Source organism: Nelumbo nucifera, chromosome 3, assembly GCF_055504915.1.
Source record: "Nelumbo nucifera cultivar China Antique chromosome 3, China Antique-T2T, whole genome shotgun sequence".
Taxonomy (NCBI): domain Eukaryota; kingdom Viridiplantae; phylum Streptophyta; class Magnoliopsida; order Proteales; family Nelumbonaceae; genus Nelumbo; species Nelumbo nucifera.
In genome coordinates this window covers 105,429,010-105,454,949 of record NC_142651.1, presented here as the reverse complement: position 1 = coordinate 105,454,949, position 25,940 = coordinate 105,429,010, and the positions used below count along the sequence as shown (strand labels likewise).

General features: G+C 39.9%; 1 protein-coding gene across 4 annotated transcripts in view; it reads right to left on the bottom strand.

The window, feature by feature from the left end:
- The window catches only part of LOC104598844 (uncharacterized), a 63,100-nt gene extending 57,648 nt beyond the window's left edge, over positions 1-5,452 (bottom strand). For 2 of the 4 annotated variants that reach the window (XM_010261086.3, XM_010261088.3), the window contains exon 1: positions 5,063-5,433. In XM_010261086.3, coding sequence (XP_010259388.1) covers positions 5,063-5,266 — 204 coding nt within the window. In that variant the 5' untranslated portion in view covers positions 5,267-5,433. Of the gene's footprint in view, positions 1-5,062 lie in introns of all 4 variants that reach the window. The other 2 variants (XM_010261087.3, XM_088900095.1) reach the window with 2 other exon arrangements.
- Positions 5,453-25,940: the final 20,488 nt, after the last annotated feature.

Genomic DNA, 25,940 nt, shown 5'->3' with positions numbered 1-25,940 from the left:
AGTGGTGCTCGAGATTTATGGGGAGGTCATGTAGAGGATGAGGTAATGGTCCTAGGAAGTGCATCTATTGTGGTATGAAGGGACATACAGTGAACTTCCGCTATGATCTACATGACCCACCTTCTTCATGGCCAATCATGCTGTAACAAGTGGTGGTGAAGCAGGTAATAACCAGCAAGTTGATCAAACATCTTCTACATTTGTTCCTAGGATAGAGATAATGAGTGTTCCCCGTGATGAATATGAGAGTTTTCTCCAGGCTACATCCCAGAAAAACACAACTACTCTTGCTCACTCAGGTATGGCTTGTTTGGCATCCAAACCCTCTCCTTGGATTATCGATTCTAGAGCCTCCGATCATATGACTAGGACTCCAAGTGCGTTCTCTTCCCTCTCTCAATCCTCCACCTCACACAATGTTACTTTAGCCATTTGTAGTGTTGGTAACATTGATGTTGCATCTTTATCCTTATCATCTGTTTTATATGTGCCTAAATTTCCTTTTTAATATTATGTTTGTTAGTAAATTAACCAAATCTCTCAATTGTTCCCTTTTACCCATCTTCTTGTGTTTTTTAGGATTTCAAGACAGGAAAAAAGATTGGTAGAGGGCATGAAACGGGCGGATTGTATTATCTTGATGGTGGTAGCCCTACAGTAGCACTTTAGTCTTTCCTTACTCCTTTCCAATGACACTGTAAGCTTGGTCATCCGTCTCTCAAAGCTCTCAAACTACTTGTTCCATCATTGAGTCGCCTATCATCACTATAGTGTGAGTCATGTCAGTATGGGAAACACCATCGGTTTCCCTTAGTCCTAGAGTCAATCATCATGTATTAAGTCCTTTTGCTTTAGTCCATTTAGATGTTTGGGGTCTGAATAGAATTGTGTCCTACAACGGTTACAAGTATTTTGTACTTTTTTTATGACTATTCAAGGATGACAAGGATTTATCTTATGAAAGAAAGAAGTGAATTATTCTCTATTTTTTAAAAGTTCCATGTTGAAATTTGCACTCAGTTTGGCATTCCAATAAAAATTCTTCGTTTTAATAATGGCAAAGAGTACTTTCTTACTTTGTTTCAGCAATATTTGGAGCATCATGGTATTATTCATCAAACTTCTTGTACATACACTCCACAACAAAAATGGGGTGGCTGAAAAAAACAACCACCATTTACTTGAGACAGCTCAATCCCTAGTACAACATATGAATGTACCCAAATGAATTCGGAATGATGTTGTGCTTACTGCTTGTTTTCTCATTAATCAAATGCCTTCATTCATTCCTCATGGTCATTCTGCACTCTTTATTTTGTTCCCTACTTTGTCTCCATTTCCTTTAACTCCTCAAACTAGGGGTGAGCATTCGGTTTATCTGGTTAAAAACCAAACTGAATAAACTGAAATTTTTAAAACCAAACTAAAAAAAACAAAAAACGAAACTGAAACCGGAATTTTCAATTTAGTTTTCGGTTATTTAGGTTAAAACTGAATTCTAATAATGTATATACTATAACATATAATATACTATATATTACAATATATATTATGAAAGCAAATTTCAATATATTATATATTAATACACAAATAATATAATATATTATACATTATATGTTACACATTATATACTACATAATATATATTACATATTATATACCAAAGTTCAGTGAATTCGGTTAACCGAATTTCTAATTCTAAAAACCGAAACCGAAAACTGAATTATTCAAAAACCGAATTAACCAAAACTCGAAAAAACCGAATCCGAAATTTCCAGTTCGGTTATTCGGTTTTAACCAAATTATGCTCACCCCTACCTCGAACCTTTGGTTGTGTATGTTTTGTTCAGAATCTAGGTCCTGGATTGGACAAGTTGGATGCTCGTGCTACAAAGTATATCTTTCTTGGCTGTTCTAGGACCCATAAGGGTTATAAGTGCTAAAATCCTCTTAATCAACGATCATTTGTTTGTTCTGATGTTACCTTTTTTTGAGTCAGTTCCCTTTTTAGTGCTGATTTTTTGCCCTCTTCTCTAGCGGTTCCTCTTCTAGTTCCAGTTGATAATGCCATCCCTATTGTTCCAATTGTGATTAAGCCTCCACCTCCTCCAGTGCAGACACATATTGAGAGGCCACCAGTCAAAAAAGTGTATACTAATAGACAAACACTGGTTCCTCCTCTTATAGTTCCTTCTCCATCGACAAATCCTACTCCAGGTGTTCCTACTCCGGTATTGCCTCTTGCTTATGACCTTGACCTTCCCATTGCTTTCTGTAAAGGTAAATGTAGTTGTACTCTTCATCCAATATCCAATTATGTTTCTATTTCTATCATTTCTACTTCCCATCGCAAGTTTGTTTCTCTTTTGTCTTCCATATCTATTCCTAAGGATGTTTATGAAGCTCTTACCTCACCAGGGTGGCATCAAGCAATGGAAGAAGAACTCTCTTCTCTTGCACACAATAACACGTGGGAACTTACTACTCTTCCCCTTGGTAAACATGTTTTAGGTTGTAAGTGTGTATATACTATCAAATACCTACTAGATGGCACAGTGGAAAGATCGAAAGCCTGATTAGTGGCTATAGGTGATTCACAGTTGTATGGGGTGGACTATATGGAATCCTTCTCTCCAGTTGCTATAATTAGTTCAGTACATGTTCTCATATCTTTAGCAGCTATATATGATTGGCCATTGATTTAGCTTGACATTAAAAATGCCTTTTTACATGGTGACTTGGCTGAAGAAGTTTATATTGAGCAACTTCTTGGGTTTGTTGCTCAGGGGGAGGATGGTAAGGTATGTAGGCTTAAGAAGGCAATTTATGGGCTGAAACAGTCTCCTTGATCTTGGTTTGACAGATTCAATGAAGTTGTAAAAGAATTTGGTATGAGACAGCGTCAGGTTGATCACTCAGTATTTAGCCATAATTCTGAGGCTAGAAAGATTTTTTTGGTTGTATATGTAGATGATACCGTTATAGCAGGCAATGACAGGTTAAAGGCCTTTCTACAAGATCACTTTCAAACATAGGACCTTGGCAAGTTGAAGTACTTCTTGGGCATAGAAGTTGCAAGATCAAAGCATGGTGTAAATTTGTGCCAAAGGAAGTGTGTTCTTGATCTATTGGAAGAGATAGAGTTGTTAGGTGCTAAATCAGTTGAAACTCCCATGGAACCAAATGTTAAATTGAGCATTAATGCAGGTGATGTGTTTGATGGCCCTGGAAGGTATAGACGTATGGTTGAAAAGTTAAACTACTTGACTATTACTCGACCAGATATCTCCTTTGCAGTTAGTATGGTCAACCAGTTTATGTAGAACGCACAAGTCCCTCATTAGGATGCAGTTCTCATAATTGTGTGATACTTAAAGGGAGCACCAGTTTGTGGGTTGTTGTACAGGTCAGGAGGAAAACTTGAAATAATAGGTTGCACTGACACAAATTGGGCTGGTTCAATATCTGATAGAAGGTCATCTACAGGATATTGAAACTTCCTTGGAGGAATCTAATAACGTGGAAAAGTAAAAAACAGACAGTTGTGGCAATAAGCAATTTTGAAGCTGAATATAGGGCTATCGCACACACAACATGTGAGTTGGTGTGGTTGAAAAACCTCCTACAAGAGATTGGGCTCTCAGTAAATAGTCCTATGAAATTGTATTGTGATAATCAAGCTGTCATCCACATTTCATCTAATCTAGTCTTTCATGAGAGGATGAAGCACATAGAAGTTGACTACCATTTTGTAAGGTTGTGTTTGGCTTGAAGAAAAAAGTAGGTAAAGGAAGGTCTTTAGTGGAGTGATAAGCATAGAGCACGTGAGTTCAGGAAACCAGTGGACAAATTTGTTTACAAAAGGATTGAGTTGTGGAAAAGTGGATTACATGCATAATAAGGTGGGACTATATGACATATACTCTCCAGCTTGAGGGGAGTGTTAGAGCCGACTAAATAGGGGCAGTTTGGCCTTTTATCTTCTCATTAAGTTATGCTTTGTCAATTTTTTCTTACTTTAAGTAGGGGCAAATTAGTCATTGTAATATTATCACATCTATATAAGCTTGGGTCGGCTAGGGGAGAGATTATTCTCTCCAGTCCAGACCGTGGTTCTCTCATTCTCTTCTTATTCTTTCTTTTTTTCTCTCTTCATTCAACCTACAACTGAAACACAAGGGCTGAAGTATTCAAACATAGGATCCACTAAAACAGCATAGTGCTGCACTATAACTCCAAAGTAGTAAGTCTAGAAAAATAATTTGTTCAAGGTCCAAAATCAATCATTTATTGAAGAAGTGAAAAATAGATATCAGCAAAAATAGGTTACTAAATCTTCTAATCCCACAGGGGAAGATAACAGTCAACTTCAACAGGACAAAGCTTTTGTCTAGGTACTCAATATAATAATCTCCATGCTCTATGGCATAAGTCACCGTTTGGGGTCTGAACATGATAGACATTAATTTCTTAGCCTTTGATTACGGCTTAGTCTTTTTTTTCATTATAATTCTTTCATATCTGTTCTTTTTCTTTTTTGTAGAAAAGTTCTTGTGATAGAATTGTAAACAATACTAACTTTTCCTTTTGTATAAATAATAGAAGGACTAAATTTTAGATTGTTGAATGAGTTGGGGAAAAAAAAGAGGTTCCCCATAGGCCTTCAGTTATAGCAACCATGATTGGTTGTTGTTTCTGCGGAAACATTTGGAGAAGGTTACTTAGATTCCTATGATGACTACCCTTCATTAGTTAGTAAAGCTTTTCTTGGCCCTTACCTTTGCCATCATTGTTATTTGTGCATGGAAAACACTATTTCAATTGTATCACAAACTTAGATTCGATTAATTCTGTTGAATGGGATTATACATTCTACGGTTTCTATCAGTGAAACATCGATGAAGACACACCCTTAAATGCTCCCCTGTATCGTTAATCAGATTTCGTAATGTTCAAACAATAGCTAATTCAAGCAGCAGATATAATCACACAAGCTTAACAAACTCTTCGCACACAAAACCAAAATGAACTTAAGCCGTTGGGGAGAAATTTGAGACATGTACCGCAACAGTAAGACCTCGAAAAACATCGAGAGAGACAAGCCGTTGGGTTGGATCGGTAGAACTAGGTTTCGCTCCACCTTGTTCGTTTGACGATGACAAAGGGATGATCTCGCCATCTTCTGAAATTTCTCTGTATGGAATAGCAGGGGGAGAAGACTGTGGAAGAGGATTTCGTCCTTCTTCAACCACAACGGCTGAGTGCATTTCTGTTTTGATGTTCGATCGGAGGATGGACTAGGAAATCAATTGTGTAACAACCACGCTGAAACTTGTCGTTGGTTATGCGTAAGTAGTTTTGGTTGGCGGTTGACTCCATTCCATTGTTCGGAGATTCCCCGTATCTGTCTCTTTCCACTTTTTACCCTTATCCCCTTGAGCATGGCATATGGTGAAAGAGGCACCCACCTCTCCTAATCTTTAAACTGGTCCATAAAGAGAAGAAATGCTTTTTTCACGGTTGATAATAGAGCCACGAAGTCATCAAATGGAGACTATCGAGCCCCAATGGCCAATGCCACATTGCCACCACTGCCACTAAAGACTTTCGGAGATGCTCGTATTAGGTTCCCGTTTGGGAGGGTAGGAATGCAAACGGGCGGGATCAGATTCAAATCGGTATATATCTAGAACATAGTCGAACCCATAGCCGAAACTGATAAAAAAATGCATTTGATTTGAATTCGTCCGTCCGATTTTCTAACCCTTATTTGAATTCAATTTGTACTATCGGATATCCAATAAGAATCCGATTCAATTCAATAATGGTGATCACTTCGTAGTTTTAACTCAATTTTAATAAAATTACAATCATTTTATCATGTGTTTTAAAATAAAATAGGGTATTTGAACGAAAGATAAAATAAAATAGGGTATATATATCTTCTTATAAAACAACATAAATTATATAAAAAATTAAATTACAAAATGTATATATATATATCCAAATCCTGAAGTGGTTGTCAATTCGTATTGGATCATAATCTGGTCCGTTTGGACCCCTTGTGAGGGTTATTAAGCTGGTTCAGCTGCTTTTAGGTGCTCTGAATAAATTATTGAAGCAAACACCCTACAAAATGCTGACAACCGATTTCAACTCTCTGGATTTTCATCAAATATAACTTAAAGCTGTCTATATATGGCCCACCTCGGATGGCCAGAAGCCATCACGCTTCATCCCTCCCAAACTGGCACTAGGTGTTTAAATACTAAGGTTGTTCACAGTGCAGTTTACAAAAGTCAAAAGCCATCGCGTTTCATTAAAATAACTATTTTTTGTTGGGCAATTTCTTAAAGTACTCCTAAGTTTTAAGAAATTGATTAATTCACCCTTATTATTTAGAAATTAACTTGAAGTACCTTTAAATTTTTTAATAATTGAAAAAACTATTTTATCCTTCCATCTTCTTTAAATTTTCAAAATAAAACAATTATTATTCTATTTTTACTTTTTCGACATCCATCGTCATCATCTTCTTATCAACAGCGGGCAGGTGCAATGTGTTTGGAACCTCCGCTTTCAATCTTTGTGGGCATCTCTCGCTAGAATTTCGACTCTCAGAGTCTTTCAAAACCCTAAAAAACTCCTCATATGAGGATTCTCTCAACTTCCTCTTCATTGACCACGTCGATGCTTCTCTTGACATGAGCCACCGACTTACGATACCTCTCACTGATCCAAAATAGAGATAACATGCCCTATTGTTATCAGTGGAGAAGCAGGACAAATCATCGTTGAGGAATTGCTGTTGCTGGGCTTCAAAATCCTGCAACATGTTGAAATCCTCGGCTGGAATTCTTCCTCCCAAAAATCATTGTAAAAGGTGGCAAAGGATATTTTAGGAATTTTCAAAAAATATATCAGTTAGTTATATGATAAAAGTTAATAATATGGGAGATTTTAAATAATTGTCAAATAATTTAAGGGTACTTTAAGACAATATATAAATAATAAAGGTAGAATTAGTCAATTAACTAAATCATAAGGATAGTTGAAGAAATTTGCCCCTTTTTGTTTTATTTACTTTTATAAATAATTAAAAATAAGAATATATATTTTTATAAAAAAATGTTGATAGATTCATCTAGTTTTTACCAATAGTCCTTTTCTTACCATTTAAGTCCCAAAAATAAATTATTTCATCAATCATCATCACAATGAAGCCTTATCCCAACTAAATTTATTTATGAAGAAACAATTGCTATGTGGGGTCGACTATATGAATCTTGTTTCACCCATATGCTTAAAGAAGAATAAATTATTTTATAATTTTAACTTCTCAATTATTAGAAAAATCCAAAGATCTACTTGTACACATATAGCATCATAATTTCAAGCATACCCATGCATCTCCAGCACCTAAACATGTCAATCCGGCAAGCAAAACTTAATAGATCAAATAAAAAATCCAAAAAAGACATTCCTTTCTTGTTTGGTAGGGATCTAGCACCCAACCCCACTTTCATTAAAAAGAATAGTATATCCAAGTTGTTTCGCTGTTAGATTTAAAGCCTAATCCTAATGGATGAGCTTCAATGGTTGTTCAAGGGGCTGTGAAAACCAATGGTAATGCCCCATGTTAGTGATAAAATACATGGATCCACAAGTAAAAAGTTAAATGGTTGTGGACCCATATATTTGATTATTTGCGTGGAGTTTTATTTTTGATTCTATAGCCTGCTATAAAACAGCTATTGCCTTTGGACTTGTTCACGGGGTCTGGCTTTAGTCCTAACTTTACACTGTTTTGGACTCGAGTTTTGGGCCAGGCCCATTCAAATTTTGACAAAAGCCAAGTTTGAGCTCGGCCCCATGTATAGGTCTAATTGTGTTTAGACTTGTTCGTGGGTCGGGCCGGGCCGAGCTTTCACTCAGTATTAACAGATTTTTCTAAGGCTCGAGTCCGAGCCCGGACCGACCATCGGGCCTACAACTTGGGCCTGAGCCGGGCCCTCATAAAAAGCCTAAAGCCCGGGCTTGGGCCCGAGCCCAAAATTTAACCCATACTGTTACTACTGTTGAAGTGGCAAAATAGAGAGAGAGAGAGAGAAATTATAAAGAAAAGAATAAAAAATGTATATATTAAATTATAAATATATATTTCAATAAATATTATATTATTTATATATTTTATTAATATATAAAATACATATTGTATATTTATAAAATATATAATGTTGAGTCGAGCCAGGCTTTTTTGTCAAATTCCGAGCCTGGCCCGAAACACAGTCGGGCTTACTGTGTTAGGCCCGAGGTCAGGCCCATGGGCCTAATTACATGACCAAGCCCGACCGGGGTGCGGGTCGGGCCATCGAGCTACCTGGCCCATGAACAGGTCTAATTGTATTCAGCTAATCTATACTATATATAAAAGTGTGAATGCAGTGTGGAACTCTTTTTGGACTAAAGTTACCCTTTATTTCTTTGTTTGAGAAAGGGTATAAAAGCTATTTTATTATAGTTCTACCGTCAGCTTTATGGCTACTATAATGGTCATATTTGTGTATTTAATCCATTTTTAATTGTAAGGGTTGCAAATGTAACTTCAGTTATTACTTTACAACTTTTTTAATCCCCTCTCATTAAGTCTTATACTTATGGTATTTAATCCCATTTTTTTCTTATTAAATCCTATATTTTTAAGCTATTGTTCACTAATAAATGCTACTAATTAGATCTATGTTAATATTTTTAATAATATAAACCCATATATTTTAAAACTGACTCAAAAACAAAATCATTCTTTGTCCAATTGTTGGTTAAGCAATTCAACTATCCGAATCAATTTTACCAACCTATGAAATCATAGTTAGGTAATAAATTTTTTTAAAAATAAATAAATAGAGAAATTTACAAAAAACTATAGAAAAAATATGTGTAATAAACAAGAATTATTTTTATTGATAATGAAAATGAAATACTTAATTTATAACTAACCAAAAATGAAATTTAAAAATTAATAATAAATAGTTCAACTTTTTTGTTAAATGTGTTAACCTTTAATGCCATAAACAAATAATAAAAATTAATAAACTATAAAAATACAAAAATGAAAAAAAAACATAAATTTGCAAAAAAAAAAGCATTTAGGCTCATGGATAATATCATGTACTTATCATATTAAACAAAAAGTAAGTATGACATATCAGAATTATTTTTACACACAAAAATACAAAAAAAATATATAGAAAAAATTGAACACATCTATAATTCTATATTTACACTACTATTAAAAATATGAATAAGATTATGGAACTTTATTTTGACTAAAATTAAGGTTTTGAAAACCGACCCAGAAACAACAATTTGGCTTCCAATTTTTGGGTCAATGGTTTAACCATCTAGTTTGAGTGGGTCAAATCGGTAAGATGTAAAATGCAATGTAACTTTTTATCTTGACTGTTAGATTAGGATTATGTTGAAATCCACCGCATATATACATTGTTATAACAGGGGAATGTGAGACTTTGAGAATGAGGCGGCTAGTTAAAGTTGAGAAGTGAGGGAAAAAAAAAAGAAAGAGAGGAAGAAGCGAAGCCGGAAGTGGTTGTCAAGATGTTCACCGGTTGTTGTTGCAAAACCGTTTTGCCTTAATGAGAAAAAGAAAAAGGAACTGCTGCTGACAGCTATCTCCATGTTCATCATCACTACCACTACAACACTATTTTCCCTCTTCTTACATATCTATCATCTCTTTAAATATCTCTCAAATCCTAGATCGCTTTTTTCACCTCTCTAATTCTCTAAATATAAGATTGATGTTTAATCTCCCATCTCTTGCGCATCGATATTTTCATTGGAATTGCATTTTTTTGTTGTTACAACTTTAAAAGAATCATATAAATACGAAAACCCAAAATCAAAATGGAAAAACTAAAAACCTAACTAATTTTGGCCATTGGGAATAATTGAAAAAGATTATAACATATGAAAGTTTATTTTTTCAATTTTATTTTCTAATTTTTATTTTAAAATAAATAAAAAAAAATTGGAATTAGTTTGAAAGCAACTCGAGAACCATTAATTGGGTTGAACATTTTAACGGTTAAATTGTCCAAGTCAGCGGTTCTTTGACCATTTCAACACTTTTTTTTTGTAAAATAGCAGTTCATGGCCAAAATGGAACCAATGATCTAACCAATTCTTAGGCCAAATGGTTCGACCGCTCGGTCTAGCCTGATTTTTAAAACATTGATTAAAATACTCAATTTTGAATTTAGTACCTATTTAGTTGTTAGGTTTAAATTGTAAATTGAACTACTATGTACTTTTCACCTCATTCAATTCCCTCTATTTAAATTTTACATGTTTTTGATAAATAAACAAAACAAGAAAAATATGCCAAGAAGATAAAATACTACAAAAAGAAGAGTCTAACCAAGCATAATAGCCTATCAATGATACGTGAAACTTCACAATTCGATCTAATTATCACATATTTGGATAAGGTGCTTATGTAATCATATTTGGATTTGCAAATTGCATCTAATTAATAATAAAAAACAAAAATATAAAAATAAATAATAAATAAAATTTATAGGAAATTTTGGATAAGTTATTACTATAGTTATCATCATCTAGAATTGCCACGTGCACATTTACTATCCTTTATAAATGAACCAAGCGATTTTAAGGTAAGGGGATGGTTGAAGAACCCAAGCTCATGGCACTCGTTCAAGATTTACTCATTTGTTCAAAATTTAGACTCAATGGCCATTGTCAATGATTTAAAGAATAACTTTGGACTTCTTTAGTCTTACCATTGAAACTATTTCTTTTTTTTTCTTTAACATAATACCGAAGCCATTTGTATTTTCAAAGCATACAATCCAATATAAATGTTCAAAAAAGATTTCAATGCATAAGAATATGACTGCCAATTTTGCTATTTATATCATGGGCAGAGGACATCATAAGGGCAAGGAACAATACAATGCTAGAAGTATAAGCTGTTGTAACAATATAAAATTGGGCGATCCATGTCAAAATGTCTCTCCTTTGAGAGAAGCAATTTATCTATTTTCTCCATTTTTTTACATTTTTTATTTTCTTTTGTCTTAAAAATATAAAAGAGTAATCATTGTTTATCTTAATTAGATTAATAAAGTTGCACACTATTAAAGTTGGGTTTTTCAATGCCTCTTATTTTAATGCATATTATTATTACATTTAAAAAAGACATTTAAGAGAGAGACCTTTGGATTTTCCAATGCCTCTTATTTTAATGCATGCTATTATTACATTTCAAAGAAATAGAGTAATAATAATAATAATATAAATAGGTTGAGGTTAAATAATCAAAAAATTATTAATTTAAAAATACACTAAACTTTCACTAAAAAAATATTAACAAAACTTAGTAAATATTAAAATTGTGTTTCAATTCCACTTAAAAATCAAACTTAATAAATTCTAATAAAAATAAGAAGTTTTAATAATATTATTGTGCATAATGAACTCTTTAAAAATGATAAAATTAATGAAAATTAACAATTCAGAATCCATTTTATTAACAATATTTTATTGCAAAAATTACTAAATAATAATGAAAAAACACCAACAATTAATTAAAAATAAGAAATTTAAAAATAAAAATATGAATTGATAGTTTTAATAATATTATTAGATAACTTTGTATTAGTGAATTTTTAATTAATTAATAATTTTTATGAGTTGAGACCTTTATTGTGCATAATGAACTCATTAAAAATGATAAAAATTAATGAAAATTTAAAATGCAAAACCTGATTTATTAGAAATATTTTATTGCACAAATTACTCATATGCAAAAATTACTGAATAATAATGAAAAAATACCAACAATTAATTAAAAATCTAGAAAATTCAGAAAAACCTAAACATAATTAAAAATATATTGAAAATTAACAATATTTTATGTTAATAAGGCATTTACTGAAAATAATTAAAAAGTACAATTAATACTATTTTCTTATTAAAAAAATACCAAAAAATACCCAAGCTAGAAATTATTGAAAAAATATTGAAAATTAGTTGTATTGTTTTATTAACTATGGTATTTATTTAGTTATTTAATTTATTTTTACTGAAAGCAAATGCAAATTAATTTTGTAGTGACTAATATGCAAAAATAAAATTTGAAAATACTAAAAATTCTTGAAAAATACTCATATGTAAAATTACTGAATAATAACAAAAAAACACCAAAAGTTAATTAATAATCTAAAAATTCTAAAAACCTAAAGCTTAATTAAAATACTAAAAATAATTAAAAGGTAAATTAATTATATTTTATTGCAAAATACTGAATAACAATGAAAAAAAATAATGTATTTTAATTGTTAATAGTAATATAATTAACAATAATTATTTTTAAACTATAATTAACAGTAATTATAATTTAAGCTATAAATAGTAGAAAATTACATTTAATTAGTTTTATCCAAGAAATTAGCAATATTTTTGAAAATATGATAATTTCTAGAAATTATTGTATTATAAATAAATACAGTAATTTAATAATTGTAATATTTTAATAGCTAATAATATTTCAATAATTAATAATAAGAAGTAACAAATCGTTTATAACTTAACCTAACCCGATTAGATTTATAAATTTGTAGGCTCAAGTAACTATTTTCTTTTAAGTTAGGTCTAGCTGAGATATGCACCATGCCCACACATTATCAGGGGTAATCAAATTCGAAGTCTAATTGGGTATCAAACTTTTGGAGTACAATGATGGCTTTAGCGGATAGGGCCCAAGCTAAACAACCCCTAATAAGCTCAACTTGGAAGTTATATGCATATATGGTAAATATTATTATATAATATATTAATATATAGAGAAATGTTATATATATATAATATTTAAATAAAAATTATATATTAATATATAGAGAAATGTTATATATTTTTATACTATACTAAAATAAAATAAAATTTAATTTATAAAAAATCATAGTTTTATAATTAACATGAGACTCTTTATCAATAGAAAATATGTAAGCCCGAGCCCGAGCCCGAGCCTTGCCCTTATGTAACATAAGTACTTTTTTATATATGTAATAGTATAGTGGCGGGCTCGGGCCTAGGCCGGGCTTATTTGAGAAAGCCTGAGCTCAAGCCTACGGGTCTGAAATTTTGTCAAAGCCTAAAAAATAATGGGTTAGGCTGGGCCAGGTCGTCGGGCTACTCGGCCCATGAATAGGTCTAATTGTATATATAAATAACTGTATACATCAAAAATCATATGAAATAAGAATTTTAACATCTTTTTCATTTTTTTTAAATGGACCTCTCATAGTTTAGCCCATTTCGTGGCTTGGCCTGGCCCATGGCACGGTATGGGCCCATGCGGGCTCGAGCCATGGGTCACGCCGAACCGACCCCCCAAATTATCCTAGGGGAGGGAGGCACGACCAACACTTTGTTTGGGCTGCATGCGGGTCATGTCGTGCCGACCCATCATGACCAAAATTACACCTCTACTTGAACCCGACCAAACCCGCCTAACACTGAGGAGTGGGATGCCTTGCCCCTAAACTTGCCCGACATTGAGGAGTGGTTGCCTTGCCCTAAACCCGCCTGACACTAGGGACAGGGCGGGGATGGGGTAGAGTGTCTTGACTATGGGGCAGGGATAGGGATGGGGTGCCCTGCCCTGAACCCACCCCGTTGTCATTTCTATATAATTGTTAATTATTAGTGAAATTAATAAAAATGTTTGCTTTTGTAATTATTTTTATTTATTTAAAATTAGTCAAGATTTCATTTAAAAATAATAACAATTATTAAAATTACTACAAATTATTAATAAAACTAAATTTATTAAAAAAATATTGGTTCATATTAATTAACAATAATTATTTTTTGTAAATCAACATTAAATGAAAAATATGATTTTTAAAATTTTAGATATTAACAATAACTTTGAATACTTTTAGATAATTAACAACAAATTTTGATTGTTAACTTAATATTGATTAATAGTAAATAAAATTATTAAATCTTTCATATTTTCTCGTGCATCACACGAGTTCTCGCTAGTAAATTATTAATATTGTAAGGGATCAACTTAAGAAGCAACGTGGATTAATGACCGCGGCAAGACCAACCAAGCTCGGGTCAATTCAGGCCATTAAATATAATTGCTGAATGTTTCAACACAATTAATGAATATTCTATAAATCAAAAAAAGGCATTTTTGGATAAGAGACAAAGATTGAGAATATTCTAGAAATAAATCGAGCTAATCAAGGAAATAAATATGTGGTTTAAATGACAAAAAAGTATTTATCAAAAAAATATGACAAAAGGGTAAAACTGAAAATAACAATTAATAAGATAATTCTAAAAGGATATTTAGCCACATGTATTAAATGTGTATAAGACTAAGATTGAAAGGAGTACAAATACAAATATGTACAATGAAAATCTGATTATTTTAAATTATTTTGTATGTATTTGTAGTGTACATATTTGTATTTGTACTCCTTCCAAACTAGGCCTAAAGAACATTCTAGAATATGAGAGTAAAATAGGAAGAACACAAACTTAAAAAACTTCTCAAATGTGCAAACAAAAACTATAAATAGGGGTCTTGGAACCATTCTTGCTCCATCACCTTGATATCAATCCATCATCTCTCTCTCATCCATATTAGCATTTTTCCATATTCCAATTTCAGCCATCAGCCACTTTGTCTCTCTTTTCATCAAAATTCTAGCTCCGATGAACTACATTAGCATGACCCCTCCCTAGAGGTATGTAGGTAGCCCATTCTTCGGGGTCCAACCACTTTCCTATTTCTCATTTCTTCCCACTTTCACTCCAATCAATTCTTCAACCTAGAGTACAAACCACTTCATGCCATCGGGCTTATAAATATTAAATATTATTTATACAATTATTTATTTCTTGATTAAATAAATTGTTTGTTGTTATTATATATGATATTATATATATTACATATAATATTAAACTTAACATAAAAGTTGTTTTCTTCAGTTAATCGAACTTCTAAGCATAAGGGTCGAAATCAATAACCAAATTTGAATAACTGAAACCAAATATATCTATACTACTTATAAAAGTGTCAATGAGGAGGTATTGGCTTCTAGAATTTTTCTTTACTAAAATATCCATCATCTTGAATTTAGTTCATCTCCATTGAAAGGGCAGAAAATGTAAATAAAGAATACTATTAAGTACATTCAATTACCTCTCATTAAATCTTACATTTAAGTCATTAAATAAATCACATTCCCTCTCATTGAATCCAACATTTATACTTTTCTTTATCATCATTAAATTCCACTAATAAATCCATACACAATAATTATTAACATATTAAAATTTTATATTTTCAAAATAAATATAGAAATGAAATCATATTTTTCATCTAGGGGTGGATAAGTAGTTCTGTCATTTGGGTCACATGGATAATTTCATGATGTCATAAATAAATAATACAAACTTAGAAATATAAAAAATACTTTTGTTTATCATCATTAAATTCCACTAATAAATCCATACACAATAATTATTAATAGAATGAAATTTTATATTTTTAAAATAAACCTAAAAATAAAATCATATTTTCCATATAGGTGGTGGGTAAGTATTTCAACCATTTGGGTCAAATGGATAATTTCATGATGTCATAAATAAATAATACAAATTTAAGAATATAAAAAATACAAAAATATAGAAAAAAAAATTAAAAAAATTGGACACGTTTCTATTATTATATATTTGTCATATTAAAAAATAAGTATGATAAAATAGACATAATTTTATTAATGATGGGCATCAAATATACAAACTTGATGATGCGCAACCCGGCCGGTCTTAGCTGTCAACGACCTTGCCTTTGAACTGAGTAGCAGGGAACTTGAAACGGAGGAGATGAGGAAGCTCCGGGGGGAACCCGGTGTAAAGGCTCCGAAGCTCAAGTTAGAATCCTTCAAAGGCAAGATAAAACCAGATAGTGCAAAGTTTTCTTATCTCCTCTTTGGGGGGGTGGAGAGCCTTTTATAACCACCTCGCGCACTCACTCCTAGACTTCTGTCAGGTCGGGTATGATTACTTCCGTGCTTCTGCCAATTCGGGTGTCATCGCCTCTGCTAGGGCAGAATCGTTACTACTCTTTTTGTCAGAGGCGTCTCTGTAATTGGAGATGGCGGTGGCAGGTGGCCGTTGAAGTGCGACCGTCAGGCGTCAGATCCCAAGTCAGTCAGGTGCGCCGCCCTTGGATACGGACTCCTTCGGCGTTAGGTACGATGTGGTTTGTCCAGTTCAATGCCCTGGAGGCGAAGTGCTTGGAGCGGTGTGCGAGGCAAAGTCTTGAGTTCGGATAGGGGAGTGTCCTAAACTGCCATGAGACGGGCCAGTTCGGGTCACTGCTTTGTGTGGCTCGGGGCCAAAGGGAAAGTTCGGGCTCCTTGCAGGGAGTTCGAGCTCTTAGTAGGGAGGTCAGGCTCCTTTTAGGGAGTTCGGGCTCCTTGTAGGGAGTTCGGGCTCCTCTTAGGGAGTTCGGGCTCCTCGTAGGGAGTTCGGGCTCCTCAAAGGGAGTTCGGTCTCCTCGAAGGGAGTTCGGTCTCCTCGAAGGGAGTTCGGTCTCCTCGAGGGGAGTTCGGACTACTGGTCTCTTCCCTTTGGTGTTTGCACCCTGGGTACGCTACTTCAAGTGCCGAGCTACTTGTTTTTTGCCACGTGGCGTAATTGCGAGGTCGGGCCAAATCTTCCTTCATCAATTGCTTCCCACTCCTCGTGCTAAGGGTCTCGCCCTGGCGCGGGGAGTTCGCAAGGTGTTAGGTAGATTTGCCCTGCACTTTGAATCTCGGTTCTAACGGCGCGAGGTGCGTTGTCAGGGTTCCTTGGGTTTCTTCGAGCGTCCAAAAGGTGGGAAGCGCGCTGGCCCGTCTAAACACTGATGGATATGGCGGCACGCGCTTTACTTCGAAATTTCAAAAAAATGCGCCACTCGGGAGGCGCGATAGCGGGCGTCTTTTCAAATTTGAAAAAGACGTGCCGTTGCCGCTTTTATTGAGGAGACGTGCGCTGGCGTTCCGTTAGTTTCGAAAAGATGTGCGGCGGTGCTCTATCAATTTTAGAAAGATGTGCGCCAATCACGTCTCATTCTCAGGGGACGTGCGGTCAGTGCGGCTGTAGGCCGTCGGATTGGCTTTGATCTAAGCCGTCGCTTTTCGGTCACTGTGAGTATAAATAGCGGGGGGGGGGGGACCCCAGTTGTTGTCACTTCTGTATTTCTCTCGAGCTCGCGTCCGAGTTTCAGCTCGCATCCAGTTTGCGTCCAGGTCTTTTCAGTTCACGTTTAAGGTCTTCCGCTCGTCCGAGCTTCTGTGGTCTACAGCCTTTTTTCGGGTGAGTACTTTCCTGGGTCCCATCTCACTCCCCGATGTCTAGGTTGGATGGCTCAAATAGTCCTTTTAGCGGGTCTGATGCAGGTTCTACGAACCGGGTTGCATCCCTTGATAGCCCTAGCGAGCCGGAGGTAGAGCTCGAGGAAGAGTTCAAACTCGTAGGCCGAGGCGCTTCGGGTAGTTTGGCGTCCACCTCTCGTCGGGGTCGGATGTTAGACAAGTTTGGTCCTTCGACCATGACGCCCGAGGGGCTCCAATCCCTCATTACCTACTATAATTTGCTTGGGGAGTACGCTTATTTCATACCTTCGGGTAGCTTTCCTTGGGAACACGGTCCTGATGAGATCGTGATATTCCGGGAGCAGCTCGCCACGGGGCTGCGATTGCCTTTCCATCCCTTCCTTGTCGAAGTCTTGAACCACTTCGGCGTGACGGTCGGCCAGCTTCACCCGAACTCCATTCGAAATTTGGTGGGGACAATCTCCTTATTTTGTGAAGAGAGCTTTCCGTTGGACTTGGAGATTTTTTCTTCAATCTTGATGCTTAAGAAGCAAGCGGGTCCCCTCCCCGGACGTAGGCGGGCATACTACCTGTCTCCTCGCCCGGGCTTTAAGCTTTTACATGAGCTCCCCAACAAGGTCCCAGCATGGAAGCGGGACTATTTCAGGGTGCGAAGTGTGCTGGGGTGGCCGTTTCAGACCGGGTGGGGGATGGCCGCTCCTAACTCCGGGATCACGCTTGACAAAGAGATGGCGAAGGGCCTCCGGAAATGGGCGCGACTTGGGCTGAAGTGTCAACAGTATCTGACGGAGGCCAAGCTCATTGCGGCCGACCTGAGTTCGGGTAGGTTCTTCACTTAGAGATTCTATCTTGTTGTCTTTCTTGCTTTTTACTGATGGCGAACTTCTTTTCGCAGGTGTGATGGATTCTCGAGGGACCCGGGGTGGGCACTTGTTCCAAGGCATGAAGAGGAGAAAGTAGGTTGCCAAGCGAACTCGCGTCGAGATGCCCCGGGATGCAGAGCCCGAGGTGCCGGACTATCAGCCAGAAGATCTGCCCAGGGAGCCCGAGATGGTTCCTCCAATGCAGGAGCCGGTAGGGGGCCCTTATGCTGAGACTACCTACACAGGGGCTCCTACATACTCCGATGCTCCTGCTTACTCCGGGTCTGCTCATACGCGAGTTGGGCCCTTGGGCTCGGGGGACCCGGGGGATTTCAGGAGTGTGTTGTCGCCGACCCATGCTCTTCAAAAGAGTAAGGAGGCTATTTTCCCCGAGGAGGTCGCGGCGTGGACTGATCTCCCTCTGCATCAAGTGGCCTGTTGTGCCGTTACCCATGCCATGGTGGTAAGTGTTCTCCCTTTTTTATAGCTTTTTGACTTTCGTTTTGTTGGTTCTTTTGATCACTAGGTTCCTTTTGGTAGGTGAATTCTTCTATTCACGCCTTGGCGGCTCAGGTGGAGAGGAGCTCGAGGCAAGCGCGAGCTGCTGAAGAGGCTCGTCGTGCTGCCGAGGAGGCTGCTCGTGCTGCCGAAGAGACTGCTCGTTTTTCACGGATCAGGTAGGCGAGGTCTCAGAGAGATGCCGAGGCCATGGGAGTGGTGGTGAAGCACATGGCGGACTTGAGGCTGGATCTGCAGCATCAGGTCGAGTACCTTCAGGAGGACATCAGGGAGAGGACGCAGCGTAGGTACTTCAATTTCCGCCGGGATTACCGCTTCGGTGCCGTAGGTGAGGTTAAAGGGGGTCTCTCCCGTAGCGGTTTTTTCCGTGGTTTGGTGGGCCCATAGGACACTTGGTAGCTCGTCCGCCCACAACCCTTTAGCTCGGTCTAGTCGTGCTTTTAGTCCGCGGAGGATGGCTCTGTTCATTACTTCTGTCTGACCGTTTGCCTACGGGTGTGTAACCGACGTGAAGTTCTGATGAATTCCCATACTTTGGCACCATTCTTGGAACTTGATATCCTCGAACTGTTTGCCATTGTCGGAGATTAGTACCTGAGGTAGCCCGAAGCGACATACTATATTCTTCCAAAAGAAGTTTTGTATGTTTCGGGCTGTAACTGTTGTCAGAGGTTTAGCTTCTATCCACTTTGTGAAGTAATCTACTACCACCACTAGGAACTTTCTCCCACCTGTTGCTGGCGGGAATGGCCCCAGAAGGTCGATGCCCCATTGTGCAAAGGGCCATGGACTGGTGAGGTACTTGAGGTCGGCAGCAGGTTGATGGTGGATATTGGCATGCTTCTAACACTTGTCACATTTTTTGACGAGCTCGACGGCTTCTGCCTTCATCGTTGGCTAGTAGTATCCTTGTCGAAGTGCCTTTTGGGCGAGGGCTCTGCCCCCCAGGCGTCCGCCGCACAAGCCTTCATGAGTGTCACGGAGTACGAGCTCGGCTTCGGCAGGTCGCAAGCAACGCAGGTAGGGGAGCGTGTAGGATCGTCGGTACAACCGTTCGTCTATTATGACGTATTTGGCTGCCTGGCGTTGCACCCTCTTGGCTGCATTGCGGTCCGCAGGGAGGGTTCCATCTAGTAGGAAGCTCGCTAGTGGGTCGATCCAGCTTGGCCTTGCTTCAAAGACGGGAGCGACCTCTTCTGCCCCATCGAGAATGCTGGGCCGAGGTAAGTCCTCTACGTACACAGTTCTCATGGCGTTGTGACTCGTCTTGGCTAGCCGGGACAGAGCGTCGGCCTCAGTGTTCTCTGACCTCGGGATTTTCCTTATGAAGTGTGACTGGAAGTTGAGCAAAGCCTCCTTTACTTTTGCTAAGTACGCAATCATAGTGAGCTCGCGTGCTTCGTACTCGCCTGTAACTTGGTTGACCACGAGCTGGGAATCACTGCAGATAACTACATGCTTTGCTCCGACCTTGTGTGCTAGGTTCAGCCTGGCTATCAGTGCCTCGTACTCTGCCTCGTTGTTGGATGTTGCGAACTCAAAGCGTAGTGCGTATTCCAATTTTGTTCCGCTCGGGCTGTGTAGCACTATTCTAGTCCCGCTGCCTTGCTGGTTCGAGGAGCCATCTACGTGAAGGATCCAGGGCTCCTCATCCCAGTTCGCGTTTGGCCTAACCAGGAGAGATGCTACACTGGCTGCTACTTCACAGGGTTCAGACTCTATTGGCTTGGGAGCTCCGAGCTCGCCCAAACTGGGGATCTCGGGCTCGACCGGCTCAGGGGCTTCGAGGCTAAACGTGCATTCGGCGATGAAATCTGCCAAGGCTTGGGCCTTAATAGCAGTTCTTGGCTTGTACTGAGGTCGTACTCACTGAGTTCGATGGCCCATTTCGTCAGTCGACTGGAAACCTCGGGTTTGAGTAAAACTTGCCTCAGAGGTTTGTCAATCAAGACGATGACGGTGTGAGCCTAGAAGTACGGGCGGAGTTTCCGAGCTGCTATCACTAGTGCGTATGCTAGTTTTTCTATCTGCGGGTATCTTGTCGCTAGACCCGGTCTGCTTCTTTTATTAGTACCGAACTGACCACCTCGTCGCTTGCCGAGAGGTACAGTTCTAAGACCTCGCCCTCCTCGGGCCGGGCTAAGGTTGGCACACTAGTGAGGTAACTTTTTAGCTCGTCAAACGCGAGATGGCAGTCTTGGGTCCATTCGAACCCTTTGCCTTTGATTGCTTTGAAGAAAGGTAGGCAGTGGTCTACTGATTTGGACATGAAGCGGCTATGCGGCCGTTTAGGCTCTGAACTTCTTTTACTTTCCGGGGTGGTCTCATATCTAGGATGGCTTTTATCTTGTCCGGGTTGGCCTCAATACCGTGCCGGTTGACAATGTACCCTAGGAATTTGCCCGAGGTGACACCGAAGACGCATTTGTTAGGGTTCAACTTCATGCTAAATTGACGTAGGATTTGGAAGACAGAATCTAAGTCTTGTATTAATTCCTGTGAAGACTGTGTCTTGATGATCATATCGTCTACATAACATTCTATCTTTGTGCCAATCAAGGGCCGAAACAGCCTATTTACGTCTTTGGAAGGTCGCCCCGGCATTTTTTAATCCGAAGGGCATGACCTTGTAGCACTACAGGCCGAACTCAGTTATGAAGCTGGTTTTTTCCTCATCGGACTGGTCCATCCTGATTTGGTTGTAGCCCGAGTAGGCGTCCAAGAAGCTTAGCAACTCATGTCCCAAGGTCGCGTCCACTAGGCGGTCAATTCTGGGGAGGGGGAAGTAATCTTTCGGGCAAGCTCGGTTCAGGTCGGTGTAGTCGACGCACATGCGCCACTTGCCGTTCGCCTTTTTTACCAGCACTCGGTTGGCCACCCAGCTCGGGTAATGGACTTCCCTTATGAAGTCTACTACGAGGAGCTTCTCGACCTCCTCGTCGACCGCCCTCTAGCGCTCTGGGGCTAAGTTGCGTTTCTTCTATCTAACGGGTCTGACTACAGGGTCAGTATTAAGTTTGTGAGTTATTAGGCTGGGGCTAATACCGGGCATGTCGGCCGCGGACCAGGCAAAAATATCTAAATTTTGAAGTAAAAAACTCATCAGTTTGGTTCGTAGGGGTTCCTCGACGGAAGCACCGATCTATAGTGTGCGAGCTGGGTCCGTAGCCGAAGTCGGGACTGTGACCGTTTCCTCTGTGGGCGAAGCTCGTTCCTCGCCTTGCTCCGCAAGCCGCTCCAGTTCAAGGTCATCGGCCACCTTGGTTTTCCCTTCAGGGCGGCAACATAACACTTGCGGGACTCGAGCTGGTCGCCCCGCGCTACCCCCACACCGAAGTCTGTAGGGAACTTCATGGCCAAATAGTAGGTGGAGACCACCGCCCGTAGGATATGTGTGATTGGCCGCCCTATTATGGCATTGTGTGGGGAGGGGGTCGCGACCACCAGGAAATCATGGTTGAGTCTGACCGCACAAGGCCATGTGCCGACTTCCACAGGTACTGTTATTTTTCCGAGGGGCCTGACTTCCTCTCCACTGAAACCCACCAGAGGAGTGTTCGCGGGCTTCATCTCGCTCCTCTGTAACTGTAGCTGGTCAAATGCTGATTTGAAGAGGATGTCCGCTGAGCTGCCCGAATCTACGAGTACGCGTCTGACCTCGAAGTCGCTGATCCTTAGTTAAATGACAAGCGCGTCATCGTGGGGGTAGTGGACTCCTCGCGCGTCGTCTTTCATGAAGAAGATTGGTTCTTCGGTCTTTGGTCTTTTTGGGGGGTTCCGTTCCTCGAGGGTCGCTTCGCGAACTGAAGTCCGGGCTGCTGCCGAGGTACACCCTGCTACCACCGAACCTTCCACAATTACATGGATGGTTCCCCGAACTGGCCTCTCTTCCGGAGGTTGTCGCTGCAACGGTTCGACAGGTCTGCTGCTAGATTCGGAGGCATCCTTTTCGTGCTCCCCTTGCCGACCTGCCTTATTGTTATTATTGTTATGCTATACAAAATTTCTTAAGTATCCACGACGGATGAGTCCCTCTATCTCATCCCGGAGATTATTACACTGCTCGGTACTATGACCATGGTCTCTATGGAAACTACAATACAAATTCTTATTTCTCTCGTTCAGATTTCCCTTTAGGCGAGGTGGCCACTTCACATATGGGGCGTCCTTGATCGTCATTAAGATCTCGGTCTGCCTCGTGTTTAACGGCGTGTAATCCGTCCGAACTGCTAGGGGAGCTCGGAACGACTGGTTCGGCTTCGGCTCCCGGGCCGGGTTTTTCCTGTCGACTGGGTTGGAGGGCTCACCTTCCCTCTTTCTTTTCTTGTTCCCGCCTTCGGTTCGTTGGTTGATTTCTTCCTCTGTCCTCATGAACTTGTCCGCGAGCTTAAGGAATTCGGCCACGGTTACGGGCTGGTTAGCTACCATGTGCCATTTGAACTCTTTGTGCGTTACTCCCATTTTGGCCGCCGCGAGGTCTAACCATGGTATCTGCAAGAACGCTTCATTGAATCGCTTGATGTAGCCCCGGATGGATTCTCCTTCCCTCTGGACTACTCCGAAGATGCTTTCCTCTGTTCTGGGGTACCGTTTGTTGGTGACAAAGTGCGCGGTGAAGACCTGCACGAACTGGGCCCAGCACTTTATCAACCCGGGGTTCAGGTTCCTGTACCAAGTGCAGGCTACCCCCTGAAGGTGGTGGTGAAGGCCACGCACATGCACGATTCGCTGGCTCTAGCGAGGTGCATTTGGGACTGGAAAGCGTCAACGTGGTCGTTGGGGTCGAAGGACCCGTCATACTTGTCCAAAGGTGGGAGCTTGAAATCTCTGGGCAAGGGGACCGCCAGGAGTTCTGATGCGAGGGGGGAAGGAACTGAGAGAATCGGGGCAGCTTCTACCTCGTCCGAGCTCGTCTCTTTGCCTCTGAGCTCTAACAAGACACGGGTGGCAGTTCGGTGACTTCGCCGGCGCCTCCGTTGAGTGGGCCTGGTGCTGGCGCTGCTGGCCTCCGTGTTGCCGAGCTCGATGGGCCCGGAATGCTGGTAGTCTGCTGCCAGGGCACCGAATCGGTTTTCCGTGAGCGGGAACTCGGGCTTGGAGCGCCAAGGTGCCGATCTTGCGGACGAGGTTCCCGACCCGCCTGCGAGCTGCGAGGCGGGGATGATTTTTCTCTCTTCGGCCTGGGAATGAGGCCTGGCTGTTAGGGGGGTTCTGGGGCCGGGAGGCCTTTCCTTGGTGGGGGCGTCCATCCTGCGGGGGGCCTTAACCGGCCTCGGAGCAGGGTGCCGAGGTGGAAGTAACGGTTGGTTCAGTGGCAGTTGGGGGAACTGCTGTTGATAGTGATACTGGGAGATGTTGTGCAGTACTTGGTGTTGATGAAGCTGGTGTTGCTGGAACTGTTGCATTTGGGCTTGCATTGCCCGCATGCACTGCATCAAGTCATCCAATCGGTTTTGGTTGGCTGCCAAGGGGATGGCAGTTGGTTCAGTAAAGGTTGTCTCAATAGGGGAGGAAAGGGGATGCTCGTGGCAGGAAGGTTTACGGGCGCCACTGCTTGTGGCGCATTCAAGCTGGGGATCCCATCCACCGAAAGGGGGATGGTGAACTGTCCAACGCATACCACGGGGACTTGAAGTTGTTCCCCGGTGGTGTTTGTCTCCGTGCCACGTCCGGCGTTGCTGGAAGAGGCCATGAGTGTTGGGTTTTTTTGTAGAAAAGAGGTTATGAGAGTTTGGAGGGAGGCTTTTTGAAGCGTTCCCACAGACGACGCCAATTGATGATGCACAACCCGACCGGTCTTAGCTGTCAACGACCTTGCCTCTGAACTGAGTAGCAGAGAACCTAAAACAGAGGAGATGAGGAAGCTCCGGGGGGAACCCGGTGTAAAGGCTCCGAAGCTCAAGTTAGAATCCTTCAAAGGCAAGATAAAACCAGATAGCGCAAAGTTTTCTTACCTCCTCTTTGGGGGGGTGGAGAGCCTTTTATAACCACCTCGCGCACTCACTCCTAGACTTCTGTCAGGTCGGGTATGATTACTTCCGTGCTTCTGCCAGTTCGGGTGTCATCGCCTTTGCTGGGGCAGAACCGTCACTGCTCTTTTTGTCGGAGCTGTCTCTGTAACTGGAGATGGCGGTGGCAGGTGACGGTGGCAGGTGGCCGTTGAAGTGCGGCCGTCAGGCATCAAATCCCAAGTCAGTCAAGTGCGCCGCCCCTGGATACGGACTCCTTCGGCGTCAGGTACGGTGTGGTTTGTCCAATTCAATGCCCTGGAGGCGAAGTGCTTGGAGCGGTGTGTGAGGCGAAGTCTTGAGTTCGGATAGGGGAGTGTCCTGAACTGCCATGAGACGGGCCAGTTCGGGTCACTGCTTTGTGTGGCTCGGGGCCAAAGGGAAAGTTTGGGCTCCTCGCAGGGAGTTCGAGCTCTTAGTAGGGAGGTCGGGCTCCTTTTAGGGAGTTCGGTCTCCTCGAGGGGAGTTCGGACTATTGGTTTCTTCCCTTTAGTGTTTGCACCCTGGGTACGCTGCTTCAAGTGCCGAGCTACTTGTTTTTTGCCACGTGGCGTAATTGCGAGGTCGGGCCAAATCTTCCTTCATCAAAACTAATGAGAAATTAAATTATCCTATCTAGGGGGTGGTTAGTGATTCAACCTTTAGGTCAAGTAGGTTAACCCATGATGTATAATTAAAAATATATATTTTTTAAAATAGAATAGTACAAAAAAATGAAACAATTTTGGGCACATCTATAATATTATATACTAATAATATAAACAAAAATAAGTATGATAAGCAATAATTATTTTATTAATGATATAAATGAAAAGCAAATTTTAAAATCAGTTTGAAAATGAAACCAATTCCATATCTAGATGGTAGGTAGATCAATGTTCTAGCATTCTGGGTGAAATGGGTCAATTTATGATGTCATAACTAAGTAATGAATATATATATATATATATATATATATATATAATGGTAAAAATAATTGAGATTTTAAAAATAAAGAAAAAATATATGAAAAATGCCAAAATTAAAGGAATTAACCTTAAAATTCTAAATATAAAATAAAAAACTTTAACTTTCAACAATTCAAAAAGTAAACGATAAAAAATA